General features: G+C 40.3%; 1 protein-coding gene across 1 annotated transcript in view; it reads left to right on the forward strand.

The window, feature by feature from the left end:
- Nucleotides 1–16,800, forward strand: part of MAOB (monoamine oxidase B) — a 122,124-nt gene that overhangs the window by 88,602 nt on the left and 16,722 nt on the right. Inside the window, exons 4-8 of the mRNA XM_019956141.2 lie at nt 2,181–2,285; nt 2,976–3,067; nt 9,952–10,093; nt 11,527–11,676; nt 12,672–12,831. Of these exons, the coding sequence (XP_019811700.1) occupies nt 2,181–2,285; nt 2,976–3,067; nt 9,952–10,093; nt 11,527–11,676; nt 12,672–12,831 (649 nt within the window). The remainder of the gene's footprint in view (nt 1–2,180; nt 2,286–2,975; nt 3,068–9,951; nt 10,094–11,526; nt 11,677–12,671; nt 12,832–16,800) is intronic.

The raw sequence follows: 16,800 nt of genomic DNA on the forward strand, positions 1-16,800 counted from the left end.
AAAACTGATCAGTGGTTGTCTGGGGGCAGAAAGGGAATAGGAATTCACTGGGAAGGGGTAGGAGAGAACTTTCTGGGGTGATGGAAATGTTTTATATCTTGATTGTGATAATGGTTACACAGGTACATACAGTGTGTCAAAAACTTCCCAAATGGTGCGTTTAAAATAGTTTCATTGTATGTGAATTATACCTTGTGAAAGTTTTACTCAGTTGTGTCCCACTCTTTGTGACTCCCTGGACTGTATCCTCTGTCCATGGAATTCTCCAGGCAAGAATACTGAAGTGGGTAGACATTCCCTTTGCCAGGGGATCTTCCCGACCCTGGGATGGAACCTGGGTCTCATGCACTGCAGACAGATTCTTTGTCGGCTGAAATGTGTAGCAGTTAATTTTATGTGTAATTTGGCTAGGCCACAATACCCAGATATTTGATCAAACACTCTTCTAGATGCTTCTGTGCAGGTATTTTTTTAGATGAGATTATCATTTAAATTAGACTTTGAATAAAGCAGATTCCCCTCCATAATGTGAGTGGACCTCATCCAATCAGTTAAAGGCCTTAACAGAAAAACACTGAGGTTCCCCAAGGAAAAGGGAATTCTGCTACCAGATGGTCTTTGGACTTGAACTGCAACTCTTCCCTGAGTTTCCAGCCAGCCGGCCTGCCCTGTAGATTATGGAGTTGCCAAGCCTCTACAATTGCCTGAGCCAACTCCTTAAATTAAGTTAATCTCTCTCTCATCACTCCCATGCACACACACATGCACACACATTCAATTGGCTTTGTTTGTCTGGAGAATCTTGACTAATAGAAGAAAAGTAAGCCTATATGATAACTCTTCCCTGAGAACCTTAGGACCTTGTTGGAGAAAAGATCAATATGACCATAGAGTTTGTAATTAAAATTATTTCTGTGAGCACAAAATCAGTATGAGATGAAACTTTGCTGAATGACTGAGATTATTGTGAGATTTGGGTTGATTGTGGACCTTGACTTACTCCAATTTGGTTGCAAGATGATGCCAGAATACACAGCCTGACTCAGGTTTTCAAATAAACCAAAAGTGATTAACAGTAGTTTTCTTCCAGCATTAACAAGTTAAGTTTCCCAGAGATGACTTACATGCTGCCATATTAGTAATCTTTGCCGAAATATTAATATATGCCTTTTATTTCTGTGTTGAGGTATCCCTGCTCTCTTGGAAGCACCAGGTAGTGTAAACGTGTCACAAAGAGATCCTTGAAGTCATCTGTTATTGTGTGTGTGGCTGTACTCTGCTTGCAGGATCTTAGTTCCCCAACCAGGGATTGAACCTGGGGCCATGACAGTGAAAGTTAGGAGTCCTAACTGGACCACGAGGGAACTCCCTAAGTTGTCTCTTCTTTTTGCTTTGACCTTGATCTTTGGGAACTCCTGTGTTGACCTAGTGTATCTATTCCTGGGAAAAAACTTTCTGGGCCCTCTTTTGTGACTCTCCCTAGAGATATTTCTCCTTAGAGAAGCCTGGCGGGCTACAGTCCGTAGGGTTGCGATTGGTTTTCTGTCCCCTTCTAACTTGTGTAATATTTATAGTTTCCATTTTCTGACCCTCCACCATGCAGGGATATCCTGGCTCTGAGATATTTGTAAGTACCATTGGCAAATGAGATTAGGTAACCTCAATTCTGTACTGGCATTTATATTTTACATGGAAAGAGTTCTAGTTTCAGAAAGAAGCTTCTCTATTGTGTTGGGTGTGGCACCAAATTTATTTAGTAACAGAGAATTCTGCTGGAAATGTTTATGCTTAAAAGTTAAGTTCTGAGGACAGAAGGAACTAAAACATTTGAGTATCTATCACAAACTGATAGGGGGCTTCCCAGGTGGTGCTAGTGGTTAAGAACTCATCTGCTAATGCTGGAGATTTAGGAGATCTGGGTTCAATCCCTGGGTGGGGAAGATCCCCTGGAGGAGGAAATGGAAACCCACTCCAGTATACTTGCCTGGAGAATCCCATGGACAGAGAAGCCTGGCGGGCTACAGTCCATAGGGTTGCAAAGAGTCAGACACGACTGAAACGACTTAGCATGCACATACTGATAACATGATTTTGCTTGCAGCTATTTAACAGCTTAGCATATTTAACTACTCTTCCATCGAAGTAAATGTTTCCTTTGAAAAATATCTTGTATCTCACAGGGCAAATCCTACCCCTTCAGGGGCTCATTCCCGTCTGTGTGGAATCCTATCACCTACCTAGATCATAACAACCTCTGGAGGACGATGGATGACATGGGACGAGAGGTAAAACTTCCACAAGCTTCTTTGATGACATTTGTATTCTTCATGATAAGTTTAGTCCTTGAAAGACGGTGAAACATGTCACCAATGCCTAGCACATTGTGTGGCACAGTGACTCACAGTAAAGATTTGTGAGATGAATGAATGAACTTGTTTCTAACCCTTAAAAGAATGAGATGTCCAACAGGCTCCTATTTGCATACCACCAGTGTTGGGGGAGGGAAGATTTTATATCATTCAGCCTTCCTGTGATAATGTTTCTAATTTACAGAAATAGCAAATAAGATTTCTGGATCTTTGAGTCATCACCATGCCCAAACCTGCATCTCCTAAGTAAACACACACAGAGTAAACACACCTGAAGGTCCAGTTTAAACATGATTTGGTGCAACTGACTGATCTTTGTTAAGGCGTTGACTTTCTGAATTGTTCTCTCTAAATTAGTAACTTAGTAGTTATTTGGAAACTGCCTGATTACAGAATCACCTCCATTTATGGTAGAGGAAAGGTTAGCATAAATTAAATATGGATTGAGTGAATAGGAATAGGAAGGGGATTGTGCAATAAAAACCACTATTGAGGGAATTTCAAATTTTCTTTCTTTAAGTTAGAGCTTTTAATACTATTGAAATGGTTATTTAAAATGGAAAATTACATTTGTTTTTTCCCCTCTGAATCATCACCCGAATGTAGATTCCCAGTGATGCCCCGTGGAAGGCACCCCTTGCAGAACAGTGGGACCTGATGACAATGAAGGAGTTGCTGGACAAGATCTGCTGGACAGAGTAAGACTCGCCATCAGACACAGGCATTGACTGTGACCTGCTTTCAGATGTATTTAGCAATTCCATTCAGCAACTCTGAGATAAAGAGCTGTTTTGTGTTTAAAACCACAGTTGGTCAAGTGGAGGGCTGAAAAATATTGCGATCATGTCCTAAAGGCGTCTATACATCAAACCTACTTCTTGGAAATAGTTTTGCATCACAAAGGTGATGTTGCCCCATAAAGTCCTCAGGACAGTCTAGAATATGCCATCTCTTTTATTTAGAACAGCTTAAAGGGAAACTTCCCTGGTGGTCTGGTAGTTAGGACTCTGTGGTTCCAGTGCAGGGGGCACGGTTTTAATCCCTGGTGGGGGAAACTAAGATCCTACAAGGCATGGCCAAAATAAATAATTAATTAATTAAAAATAAATATGTGTTTTTTTTTTTAAAAAAAAAAACAGCTTAAAGATCTCATTTATTAAGCTGTTGAAGTAAAGATAGTTTTGTACTCCTTGCTAAAGGTCAGGTATGGAGATAGTGTACCAGGATATACATTTCAAACACCTATGGAATGGGGTGCAACTCTTTAAAGCTTTGAAGGGGAACTTCTAGAGACCTTCTCTGGATCATTCACGAGTATCCAGGAAATATGGATGACTAGACTGACTACTCCCCATTAAGGAGAAACATGTAGCATTGAAAGAAAGTGTGCATGAGTCAAGTATTAAATTGCAGTTGGCAGAGTTGTGGAAGCTGTATAGACAGACAAGATGAAGAGGCCTCACTGATCTTGGACATCAGGGAAAAGGGAAAGGATGTGGTGAATTTGTGGTAAACAAAGTAAGAAAATGGAATTGCAATGAGGGTATTTGCCCATGCTAAACAGCATTAGTTGGGAATATGACTCTGCGGTTGATATCTTCATTCTCTAGGCTTTGGGGAGGGAAGTTGGAGCTCTGGCAGCTAAAAGTAAAAAAGATTTGAGGGATATCTGAATCTGAGATATGGAAATAATCAAAAGACATAAAATGTACATACATTTTCATATGTAGATTCAACTTTTAAAAATTTAGCTTAAAGAAGGAGAGAAAAAGAGAGAAAGGGAGATTCAAAGCATTATTATTATTATTATTTTGGCCACTTGGCTTGCAGGATCTTAGTTCCCTGAACAGGAATCAAACCCAGGCCCTTGACAGTGGAAGCACAGAGTCCTCACCACTGGATCACCAGGGAATTTCCTCAAAGCATTATTTTTAAAAGAAAAATCTAAAGGTCCTCAAATTGAAGATTGGTTAAATTAATTATGCTTTGTCTGAAAATTGGAATACCCTAAAATCTTTAAAGTTTTGTTGTAGAAGAATATTTAATGACTTGAAAAAATTGTATTATTAAACAAATAGAAAAGCAGACTATAATCAAGTATGTACAATGTGATCTCATTTCTAAAAAGGAAACAGTATATGCACTGCAAGCAATGGACATCCATCAGAACATTTTTTTTAACATATATTGCAGTGCAAACATTTGTCCGAGTAATTAAAATTCTTCATCAAACACCATATTTCATGGTTGCAGACTATTTCATGAAAAGTGAATATTATAATGTGTTTATCTATTATCATTAGATATTTTAGTTACTTCCAGTTTTTAATCATTGCCATTATTATATAATAGTTTGTGATAAACATGTACTACTCTTATGTCTTCAGCCTTTGAAAGCAACCAATTTTGAAAGAGTAAAACCCTTTTATTGTCATGAAATCATGCCTATTATTAATTACATCATTTTAACACATGTGATTTACCACATTTTTTGAGAATGTAGCTTGTGATACAACGGGTTTTTTTGGTAATAAAATTGCAGTATTAAGTTTTAAATTTTATACATGAGATTTTAAAAATATAATGAGTATTTATTACCTGCATTTATAACTCCCATTATAAAAAGCTTTTAATAAATTCATGAGTTCTTCTCTCTCCAGAGAGCTTTAAAGCTCACTGAAGATAAGACTAATTATATTTCTTTGGTCTCATAGAGATCTGAGTTTTTCTGTCATAGTCTTTGGCCTTGTCCTCCTGTTAGTGAATATTTCAGGTTGTTGGCTGACAAAATACTGCATTCTGAGATGTTAGGACTATATGAACACAAGCTAATTTTTAAATTTTTCCTAAGCAAGATAACTATGACATCATTTCGTAGTTTCAAAGAAAGTAACCCTTGGAACTTCTCTGGTGGTCCAGTGGCTAAGACTCTGCTCTCCCAATGCAGGGGGCCCAGGTTTGATACCTGGTCAGGGAACTAGATCCCACATGCTGCAACTAAGACCCAGTGTAGCCAAATAAATATTTTAAAAATAAATAAAATAAAGGGAAGGGGACAACAGAGAGTGAGATGGTTGGATGGCATCACCGACTCAATGGAGATGAGTTTGGGTAAACTCCAGGAGTTGGTGACGGACAGGGATGCCTGCAGTCAAGTGTGCTGCAGTCCATGGGGTCGCAAAGAGTCAGACATGACGGAGTGACTGAACTGAACTGAACTGAACAAAATCCCCACCATATCCAACCTACTGTGATTCAAACTAAAGTATAGTCATACATTCAAAAATTAATATTGATCATTTTGTCTGTTATTATCATTTTATAATACACTTTAAGAAACACATTGAATTTATGATATAGTCACAACTATGTAAATATACTTTTTAAAATTTATAACTAGAAAAAATGCACCAAAATGAGTCTAAGGATTATCTTTGGGGGAGGCAGAAATGTGGAAGATACTCATTCTCTCTTTTTATTTTTATAAATTTTCCAAATTTTATATAATATATTTATTTTTTCCATGTAGAAAATATAGTAACGTTTACCTTTTAAAAAGTCAACAAGGCAAGGAATACAAAAATATTATTGCACTAGCTTCCTTGACCTTCCATCCCTCAGATATTTTTCTTCTAGTTCTTTTCCCACTAAAGCTCCCAGAGTAAATCAAATAAAGCATTAGATATGGCCTGACCCTCCAGAGAGAATGACTTATAGATTTCCCTTGATTTCAAGCCAGTTATTTCTTTCTCACCAAAGTGGCAACAGTAACAATCACAGCACTATTTTTATGTTTGATATTGGTTATCTAGCCAGGGCAATATTAGATTTTAGTTATTTATGACTCCCTTTGGAGAAGACTCTTGAGAGTCCCTTGGACTGCAAGGAGATCCAACCAGTCCATTGTGAAGGAGATCAGCCCTGGGATTTCTTTGGAAGGAATGATGCTGAAGCTGAAACTCCAGTACTTTGGCCACCTCATGCGAAGAGTTGACTCATTGGAAAAGACTCTGATGCTGGGAGGGATTGGGGGCAGGAGGAGAAGGGGACGACAGAGGGTGAGATGGCTGGGATGGCATCACTGACTCGATGGACGTGAGTCTGGGTGAACTCCGGGAGTTGGTGATGGACAGGGAGGCCTGGAGTGCTGCAGTTCATGGGGTCACAAAGAGTTGAACACGACTGAGCGACTGATCTGATCTGATTACCTTATATTGTCCGAATTCACCTATAAATTAAATAACAAAGGATATAAGACATGAGGAAACAGCAAAGGATATTTTTACTTTGAAGTAATATTTTAAACCATTCTTTGGATATTTGCTTTAGATAGATGACAAAAATTGCCTCTACAAAGAAACCATGAGTCAGCAATTTCCGTCCCTTCCATTATCATGAGGAATCTTGCAAAACTAACTTTAAGTCACTTCAACATATATATTACACTATTTTCAGGCTTAATGATGGGGACTATCACAAAAGTGCTACCAGGTGGTTATGGTTGCAAACATTGTCACAAGTAACTGGTGTGTGTTATTTGATTCTACAAACTTCCAGAGCTAAGGTACACTAGGGTAGAGAGGTGTCCCTTGGTCAGGGGATTCATCCCTTTGAGGTCAGCTGATTAATTATAAAGCATTTTGAGGTATTAAAAGCATGAGGTTTGAATTATGTATGATGTGGTTTACAGTGGTACCATTTAATGAGCTCCCTGAGACTCAGTTTTGGGGCTTGTGAACTGGGGAAAAATAATAACTGTCATTTTTATAACAAATCAGTAAGACAGTGGGTTTAAAAAAACCATGGAGTATGAAAGAGTTCAATAAGTGGAAGACAATATTATTTATTCCATGTATTGTCAGCATTACCAGGTGGCAAATTCTGCCTCAGATATAAAACAACATGCAAACTTTATGTCAAAGTCAAAAGCAGGGTTGGTCCTAATTAAAGATATCCCAGAGTACACATTACTCCTGGTCTGTTAGACGTAACTGAGTTGTTGGAATTGCATGAGATCTTTCACCTTCTGGTGTGGCTACAGGTAGGACATAACCTCTCATCATTTACCTGCCAACCTCAAGCAAAAGTTCATCTATTTTTTGCCTCCTTCATTCTTTGGGCTGCTCTTCCATTAGGTGGTAAAATAACTGAATAGGTAACTGTGACTAATTCTGTACTTGGTACATCACCTAGCATATCCTTTGAGCATTATCAGTTCAGTTCAGTCACTCAGTCGTGTCTGACTCTTTGTGACCCCATGGACTGCAGCACGCCAGTCTTCCCTGTCCATCACCAACTCCCAGAGCTTGCTCAAACTCATGTCCATCGAGTCAGTGACGCCATCCAACCATCTCATCCTCTGTAATCCCCTTCTCCTACTGCCTTCAGTCTTTCCCAGCAGCAGGGTCTTTTAAGTGAGTCAGTTCTTTGCATCAGGTGGCCAAAGTATTGGAGTTTCAGCTTCAACTTCAGTCCTTCCAATGAATATTCAGGACTGATTTCCTTTAGGGTTGACTGGTTTGATCTCCTTGCTTATGTAGACCATTTACAAATAATGTTTAGGGAGTTCCCCCTAGTGGCCGAGTACTTAAGGATTCCAGGCTGTGGCACAGCTTCAATCCCTGGTTGGGAAACTGAGATCCCACAAGTTGTTTTGTTGTTTAGTTGCTCAGTTGTGTCCAACTCTTTGTGACCCCGTGGACTGTAGCCTGCCAGGCTCCTCTGCCCACTAGGCAAGAATGCTGGAGTAGGTTGCCATTTCCTTCCCCACGGGATCTTCCTAACCCAGGGATCAAACCTGGGTCTCCTGTGTCTGCTGCACTGGCAGGTGAATTCTTTACTCCTGAGACATGAGTGAAGCTCTGCAAGTTGTGTGGCATGGCCAAAAAAATAAATAAAATGAAAGTAATGTTGAATTGATATTTCTCATCAACGTGTGTTCATTCAGTCATATAACAAGTAATCTATTCAGTGCTTACTATGTGCCAGACATTATTTTATTAAAGAGGACACTATGATGAGCAAAAAAGTTAAGATTCCCGTCTCACTGATGATATTCTAGTGTGGGAGACAGCAATAAAAAATAATAAACCAATAATTAAGATAAGACAGTGAAAAGAGTTTAAATGATACTGTGGTAAAATGATAGAGAATGCCAGTGTGCTGGGAATATAGAAGCTGGTGCTCACTTTCATGAGCATGTAAGAGTTCATTTGGGGCTTCGCTGGTGGTCCATGGGCCTGGTTGCCCTGTGGCATGTGGGATCCTCCTTGACCAGGGATCGAACCTGTATCCCACATGCCATAGAGCAACTAGGCCCATGTGCCACAGCTACTGAGCCTACACAGCCCTAGAGCCCGTGCTCCACAAGAAGAGAACCGCCACAGTGAGAAAGCTGCACACCGCAACTAGAGAGTAGTCTTCACTCGCTGCAACTAGAGAAGAACCCACACAACGATGGAGATCTAGCACAGCCAAAAGTAACTGCATAATTAACTAACTAAACAAAAATTTTAAAATTTAGTTTAAAATAGATGTATGGCAAAACCAATACAATATTGTAAAGTAATTAGCCTGCAATTAAAATTTTAAAAAAATTTTTAAAAATTAAAAAAAAAACAGTTCATCTTTCTGAGGAGAAATTAGAATAAGGAGAGAAGGTATGGGATAAAATAGAAAACATAGGAATGGGTTAGACCACTTAGGACTTTGAAGGCTGTGGTAAAAGATCTGAATCTTATTCTGGTTTTGAAAGGATGCCACTGAAGAGTTTTAAGCAGGGGGATGATGTGACTTGATTTACACTTTAAAAAGAGCATCACAGAGGCAAAGGCAATAAACAGATTTTGGCTTCAAGAATGGTAAATAGATACTAGGTGAGGACAAATGGAACCTTGTCCAGGAACCAGTCTGGAGGAAATAATTGCAATAACCTTGGCAAGAGAGGTTGCCAAATTGGTAGTGATGAAGATGGAGTGATGTGGTGAGAAACAATAGGATTTCCCAATGGATTGGATGGGAGGGAGAGTGATGGAAAGAGAAATTAAAGTTGATTTCTCTAGTGTTGGCCTTAGCAAGTGGATAAATGGTGATGCCTTTTGCTGAGATGGGGATGACTGGAAGAGTAGCAAGTGTGTGGAGAGCAATCATGTGTGTGTTAGTTGCTCAGTTGTGTCCGACTCTTTGTGACCTCATGGACTGTAGCCCACCAGGCTCCTCTGTCCATGGGATTCTCCAGGCAAGAATACTGGAGTGGGTAGCCATTTCCTTCTCCAGGGGAATCTTCTTGACCGAGGGATTGAACCTGGGTCTCTTGCATTGCAGGCAGATTCTTTACTACCTGAGCCACCAGAGAAGCCTGCTTCTGAGTTAGGTCTTTTGATGAAGGGGAAAATATATCTCTTATTCCCCAAATCTTTGATGTCATGTTTTATAATATTAGATTCTAGTGATTACGAATTTCTACAACTTGCCAAATTGCATTCCACTTAGCCAAGTAAGTTTGCTGTTTGAATAATTTCCAGACAATGAAGAAGATGCTCCCCTGCATTTGCCAATGTTGCTCTTATTTCTTCCTGAGCAGATCTTCAAAGCAGCTTGCTATTCTCTTTGTGAACCTTTGCGTCACTGCAGAGATCCATGAGGTCTCCGCTCTCTGGTTCCTGTGGTATGTGAAGCAGTGTGGGGGCACGACCAGGATCTTCTCAACATCCAATGGAGGGCAGGTACCCATTCATACCCAGACCATTCCAACAGAAAACCACCACTGCCTAATTCAAAGATTGCCATCATCCATCCTTCATTCATGAACAGACAGAGCTGGAAGCACGCTTGTGGCTTTTGGAATTTAAGCATAGCAGCTCAAAGTGACTTTTGAAAGGGGGAGTCCATTGTTAGGTACCAAATGTGACAACCCAGTGGCCAATAGCATTTAAAAATTAGGCTTTTTAATGTACTTTTGCAGTCTTCCATTTGGATATACATCTGATGATTGTTTATAAGTTTGTAAGAGACCAGCTGATGAACTGGGTACTTCTTAGAAAGCTCAACAGAGAAAATCAGAAATATATTTTCAATTAAAAACACATACACCACATGGAATTCATTCATTGCTTATTTCCTGAAGCCCAGCTTTGTATAAGGGGCTGTGCTGGCACTGTAGGAAATGGATTAGAGTTCTTAGATAATCTGCTTGACAGCCATTTTCCTTTTCTTTCCTTACTCTTCCTCCCCTTCCTTCCTCTCATCTCCCTTCTCCTTCTCCCCCTCCGTTCTCTTTCTCCTTCACTTTCTTCTTCTGAGAACTATTTGAAATAGTCTTTTAAAAATTTAGCTGAACTGAACATGTAGGAGGAGGTGGTCAGTTCAACTGTGTGTACAATCATGCAGAACATTTTGAAGCGTTTTCCTGGGCTTGGGACAAGGGGGTGCAGGGAGGTGAAATGACCTCAGTGACCACAGAAACAGCAGGCACCTGACCCAGGGTGAGATAGACAGACTGTAACAGGGAGTAAGCTGGCCTGGGGACAGGTAGGCCAGCAAGGTTCTGAGACTGGGTGACAAGGAAAGGGGAAGCAGGCCTGTGTGGGCTCAAGCAAGTGGTTGGCCCAGCAACCCAATCAAAGGATGCAGGTACGACACAGAGCAGGGGCAGTGGCCAGGCAGGTGGGACTTGGGAGTCAGGCTGAGGATGTCTACCTGAGTTTGGAGCCTACGAGCCCATCAGAACATAGCATGAAATGTGACTGTTAGAAAACCTGTCGTTTTGTTGAAAGCGGCTTCCCAGGTGGCACAAGTGGTAAAGAATCTGCCTGCAATGCAGAAGACCCAAGTTGGATCCCTGGGTTGGGAAGATCCCCTGGAGGAGGGAATGGTTTCCCACTCCAGTATTCTTGCCTGGAGAATCGCATGGACAGAGGAGCCTGGCGGGCTACAGGCCATGGGGTCTCAAGGAGTAGGACACGACTGAAGCTACTGAGGACAGAAGCATCCATCATTAGTTAGAAAACAAAGGTGAAAAAAAGCAGCCAGGAGAGCAACATGAAGCTGAATACCTCACACAGTAGAGATGTGTGAGGAAAACTAGCAATTTAGCAATTTGTATCTATTTTTATATTTCCTACTCACTCCTTGGGTCCTTTTTTTTTTTCCTTTCCAGGAGAGGAAATTTGTGGGTGGATCTGGTCAAGTGAGTGAGCGGATAATGGACCTCCTGGGGGATCGAGTGAAGCTGGAGAGGCCTGTGATCCACATTGACCAGACAGGAGAAAATGTCCTTGTGGAGACCCTAAACCATGAATTGTACGAGGTAACCAAGAGCCTTAAACCAGATAGAGGAGACCAGAGTACCATAGGTAACCAGAGCACAAATAAAGCCAAGAACATTCCAGACTTCAAAGACAATGCCCTTGCCCAAAGTGAAAAAGCTACCTCTATCTGAAAGAAAGGAAAAGGGAACCATAATATTTGGGGCTAAGTTGGAAGATTTATAAAATATATATTATCAGTCCTCTGTATTGGGCTCCTGCAGAATTAGAAAACCAAACAAAACATTGATTTGATACATATTAAGTGCTTCCTATGTGCCTGGCATTCTTCTAGGAGTTGGAAACATAGCAGTGAACAAAACAGATAAAATTGCCTGCTTTCATGTGACTTACGTTCTAGTGAAGGAGAAAAGCTGTAATCAAATATATAGTTAAAACATAGACAATGCCAGATAGTGATGAGTACTGTGGAAAAAACCAAGCAGGAAAGGGACAGGGGGGTGATGCCAGAGGTGGGGTGGGCCATTGGTCATGCAATTTGAAATAAGGTCATCAAGGAAGGTCTCACTCAGAAGGTGATGTTTGAGGGCAGAACCCAAAGAGATGATAGATTGGGCCAGGTGGCTCTCTGGGGAATAATTTTTCAGATAGACTGAACATCAGTGCAAAGGCTCTGAGGTAGGAGCAAGCCTGGCATAATGAAGTAATAGCAAGGTAGTAAAAATGGTGATATTAAGAGGATTGTGGGGAAGAGTAACAGAAGATGAGATCAGAGATGTGACAGGGGTTCCTCTCATGTATGGCCTTGAAAGTGACTGAGGAACTTGGCTTGGACTCCAAGTGTGATGGGAAGTCATTGGAGGTTTTGAACTATGGAACAATCAGAGCTCATTCTGATTTTAACAGGGCTCTTCTAGTTTCTCTGTTAAGAAGAGACTGAGTAGGGGACAAAGGTAAAATGAGGGAGAAACATTTAAAAAGAGAGAGTAGAAACAACCCACCAACAATGTTTAATCACACCATTTTTTTCCCCCAGGCTAAGTACGTGATTAGCGCTGTTCCTCCTGTTCTGGGCATGAAGATTCACTTCAATCCCCCTCTGCCAATGATGAGAAATCAGCTGATCACTCGTGTGCCTTTGGGTTCAGTCATCAAGAGTATAGTTTATTATAAAGAGCCCTTCTGGAGAAATATGGGTGAGTACTTTTCTTTGGTAGAAGGTCCAAGAAACTTGGTGCAAAGTTACACATTTGTGTATAACTGTTTTTCTTAGCATGCGGGCATAAAACATTCATCCAGGTTCTAAGGTCAGTTCCATTAAGTAAAGTACATTGGCACAAACTCATGGAATTAACTTTCTTTAGAATATGATTAACTCTTTTTATGATTCAATATGGGCTTCCCAGGTGGTGCTAGTGGTAAAGAACCCGCCTGCCAATGTAAGAGACCCTGGTTCAGTCCCTGGGTTGGGAAGATCCCCTGGAGGACGAAATGGCAACCCACTCCAGTATTCTTGCTTGGAGAATCCTCATGGACAGAGGAGTCCGGTGGGCTACAGTCCATGGGGTTTCAAAGAGTCGTACAAGACTGCGGTAACTTAGCACAGCACATCATAATTCAATGTTTACTTAATCCTTTCACAGAATTTTGTGAAAATAGATTATTAACACTTTCTGATACAGTTTTTTTAAAGTGCAAGTTTATAGAGCCATTCACAAAGATGGGGATTCTGAAAATTTCCAGGCAATTTCTCGCTTGTGTCAGGATTCTACTGTGTAAAATACATATTCAATAAGTGTGTTGCCCTGCTGGATAGAATATTACATAGATGCCCACTAAAATACTAGATTCTGCAATGATGGAAATGTTCCAGAGTGGTTTTCTCCAGTACAGCAGCCACTGGTCACTTGTGTTGAGAATTGAATACTTGAAATGTAGCTAATAAGACTGAGGACCTGAATTTTTCAATTTTGTCTCATTTTAATTGCTTTAAAGTCAAATGTAAGAAGCCACACATGGCTACTTCATTTTAATTGCTTTAAATTTAAAAATATTATGCAGCCATTAAAAAGAGAGAAATAATGCCATTTGTAGCAGCGTGGATGGACCTAGAGATTATCACACTGAGTGAAGTAAGCCAGACAAAGACAAATGCCATATGATATGACTTATGTGTGGAATCTAAAAAGAAAAACTACAAATGAACTTATTTACAAAACAGAAACAGACTCACAGACTTAGAGAACAAATTTATGGTTACCTTGTGGGGAAAGGTTGTGGGGAGGGATGGTTAGGAGTTTGGAAATTGACATGTACATACTGCTCTATTTAAAATGGATAACCAACAAGGTCTTAAATGTATAGCACAGGGAACTCGGCTCAATATTCTATAGTAACCTAAACGGGAAAAGAATCTGAAAAAGAGTAGATATGTGTATATATATTAATGTATTAACTGAGTCACTTTGCTATACCCTTGAAAATATCACAACATTGGTTTTTTTAATTGATGAATTAATTTTTTTACTTTACAATATTGTATTTGTTTTGCCGTACATTGACATGAATCCGCCATGGGTGTACACGTGTTCCCCATCCTGAATCCCCCTCCCACCTCCCTCCCCATCCCATCCCCCAGGGTCATCCCAGTGCACCAGCCCCGAACACCCTGTCTCATGCATCAAACCTAGACTGGAGATTCGTTTCACATATGATAATATACATGTTTCAATGCCATTCTCCCATATCATCCCACCCTCGCCCTCTCCTTCAGAGTCCAAAAGACTGTTCTATACATCTGTGTCTCTTTTGCTGTCTCGCATACAGGGTTATCATTACCATCTTTCTAAATTCCATATATATGCGTTAGTATACTGTATTGGTGTTTTTCTTTCTGGCTTACTTCACTCTGTATAATAGGCTCCAGTTTCATCCACCTCATTAGAACTGATTCAAATGTATTCTTTTTAATGGCTGAGTAATACTCCAGTATGTACCACAGCTTTCTTATCCATTCATCTGCTGATGGACATCTAGGTTGCTTCCATGTCCTGGCTATTATAAACAGTGCTGCGATGAACATTGGGGTACACATGTCTCTTTCAATTCTGGTTTCCTCGGTGTGTGAAAATATCACAACACTGTTAATCAACTTTACTCCAATATGAAATTTAAAAGCTTAAAAAAAGAAAAAAAAATTCAAATGTACAAAAGCCACACATGCCTACTATATTGAACAGCACAATGCTAGAGTCTTACCACATTTACCCTCATCACAGCTCCTTTTCTTCCAAGAGGAGGCCAGGTAAGAACAGTCAGTACCTGAGACTGAGGGCAAAGGGAAGGGTGGACTGAAATGAGGACCTATATTACAGAAGATGAGAGGAAGCTTGTGCTGCAGGCAAAGGGGGAAAGTTCCATGTTTTTCCCTTAGGACAGTTCTTACTGTATCTACCCCTTTCCACCACATTGCAGCCTCCTAATCCTCCGCCTTTGCAGGACATTCTATTTAGGACTGTTACTGGGTTGGTGCATCACTTGAGCAAGTAATTTATCTTTTCCAAAGAACTGGATAGTGACCCACCATGGAGAACTTGCTGGTGCTAAGCTGCTTCCCTCTGTGACCACAGATATTTCTCCACATCTTGGCATTTAAATCTACTTTATTTCAACAAGTGAATAAACAGTAATTCCCTGTATGGCTCTATCAAGATGTGTCCAGTAGTTATGCTGATAATAGGCATTTCCATTGTTTTTAAGTTTTTGCTATTATATACGATGCTGCAATAAACAGCTTCTTCTGTATCACTCTGAAGATTTGAATAGAAGCATTTCTTTTTTATAAAATCTGTAACTTTTATCATTAATAAGGCTTCAGAACTATGTAAAATCATTTTGTCAATTATCTCTTTGTCCTGTGCTCATTAATTTTTTTCTGCATCTGTTGCAAATATTTTCTTCCAGTGCATCATTTTTAAAAAATGTGTTTATGATGGTTTCATCCTACTAGGAAATATATCTACATGGGGCTTTTCTGGACCAACCATTCTTTTTCCCTGATCTTTGTCACTGGGTTCCAGATGTGTTTTTTTGTAGCACTCTATATAAAAGGGGCTTCCCCAGTGGCTCAGCAGTAAAGAATCCAATGCAGGTTGGATTCCTGGGTCAGGAAGATCCTCTGGAGGAGGGCATGGAGACCCACTCCAGTATTTGCGCCTGGGAAATCCCATGGATAGAGGAGCCTGGTGGGTTACAATGCATGGGTGTCACAAAAGAATCAGACACAGCTTAGCGACTAAACAAAAAACCACTGAATATATTATTTCTAAATTATGTCGGAAAAAAAGATATGTTTATTATAAGATATACAAGAGTAGTCAAAACAGTTAAAATTGAAAATAAGAATTTCTAATATCTTTCTCCTCTATCCAGATGTGCAATCTAGGTGGGCATACTCCACTTTAGAGAACACAGATTCTATTTTCTAGTCCTTTAGAAGCACTTGTACTATTGTAACCCATGTGGCTATAATATGTATGTTTGATATTTGGTACAAGAGTCTCCCTTTGGCTTCCCAGGTGGTGCTAGTGGTAAAGAACCTGTCTGTCAATGCAGGAGACCTAAGAGACTTGGGTTTGATCCTTAAGTAAGGAAGATGCCCTAGAGGAGGGCATGGCACCCACTCCAGTATTCTTGCCTGGAAAATCCCATGGACAGAGGAGCCTGGAGGGCTGCAGTCCATGGGATTGCAAAGTCACACAACACTGAAGCAACTTACTACGCACACACATCCTCTCTTCATTATTTTTCCTATAATTTTGTCCTTGGTAAATATCATTCTTCCAGATGAATGTGATCATCAGCTCAGCATTCCTCCTTCCACACTCCCACACTAAAAAAAGCTTCTCATGTATTATTTGATTCTAAATAGTCCTCTTTGCATGCATGTACTAAGTTATTTCAGTCATGTCCGAATCTGTGTGGCTCTATAGACTATAGCCCTCCAGGCTCCTCTGTCCATGGGACTCTCCAGGCAACAATATTGGAGTGGGTTGCCATGCCCTCCTCCAGGGCATTTTCCTGACCCAGGGTTCGAACCCACATCTCTTACATCTTCTGTGTTGGCAGGCAGGTTTTATTTTATTTTTTAAACCACTAGCGCCACC

The sequence above is a fragment of the Bos indicus genome, chromosome X, assembly GCF_029378745.1.
Source record: "Bos indicus isolate NIAB-ARS_2022 breed Sahiwal x Tharparkar chromosome X, NIAB-ARS_B.indTharparkar_mat_pri_1.0, whole genome shotgun sequence".
In the NCBI taxonomy this organism is placed as follows: domain Eukaryota; kingdom Metazoa; phylum Chordata; class Mammalia; order Artiodactyla; family Bovidae; genus Bos; species Bos indicus.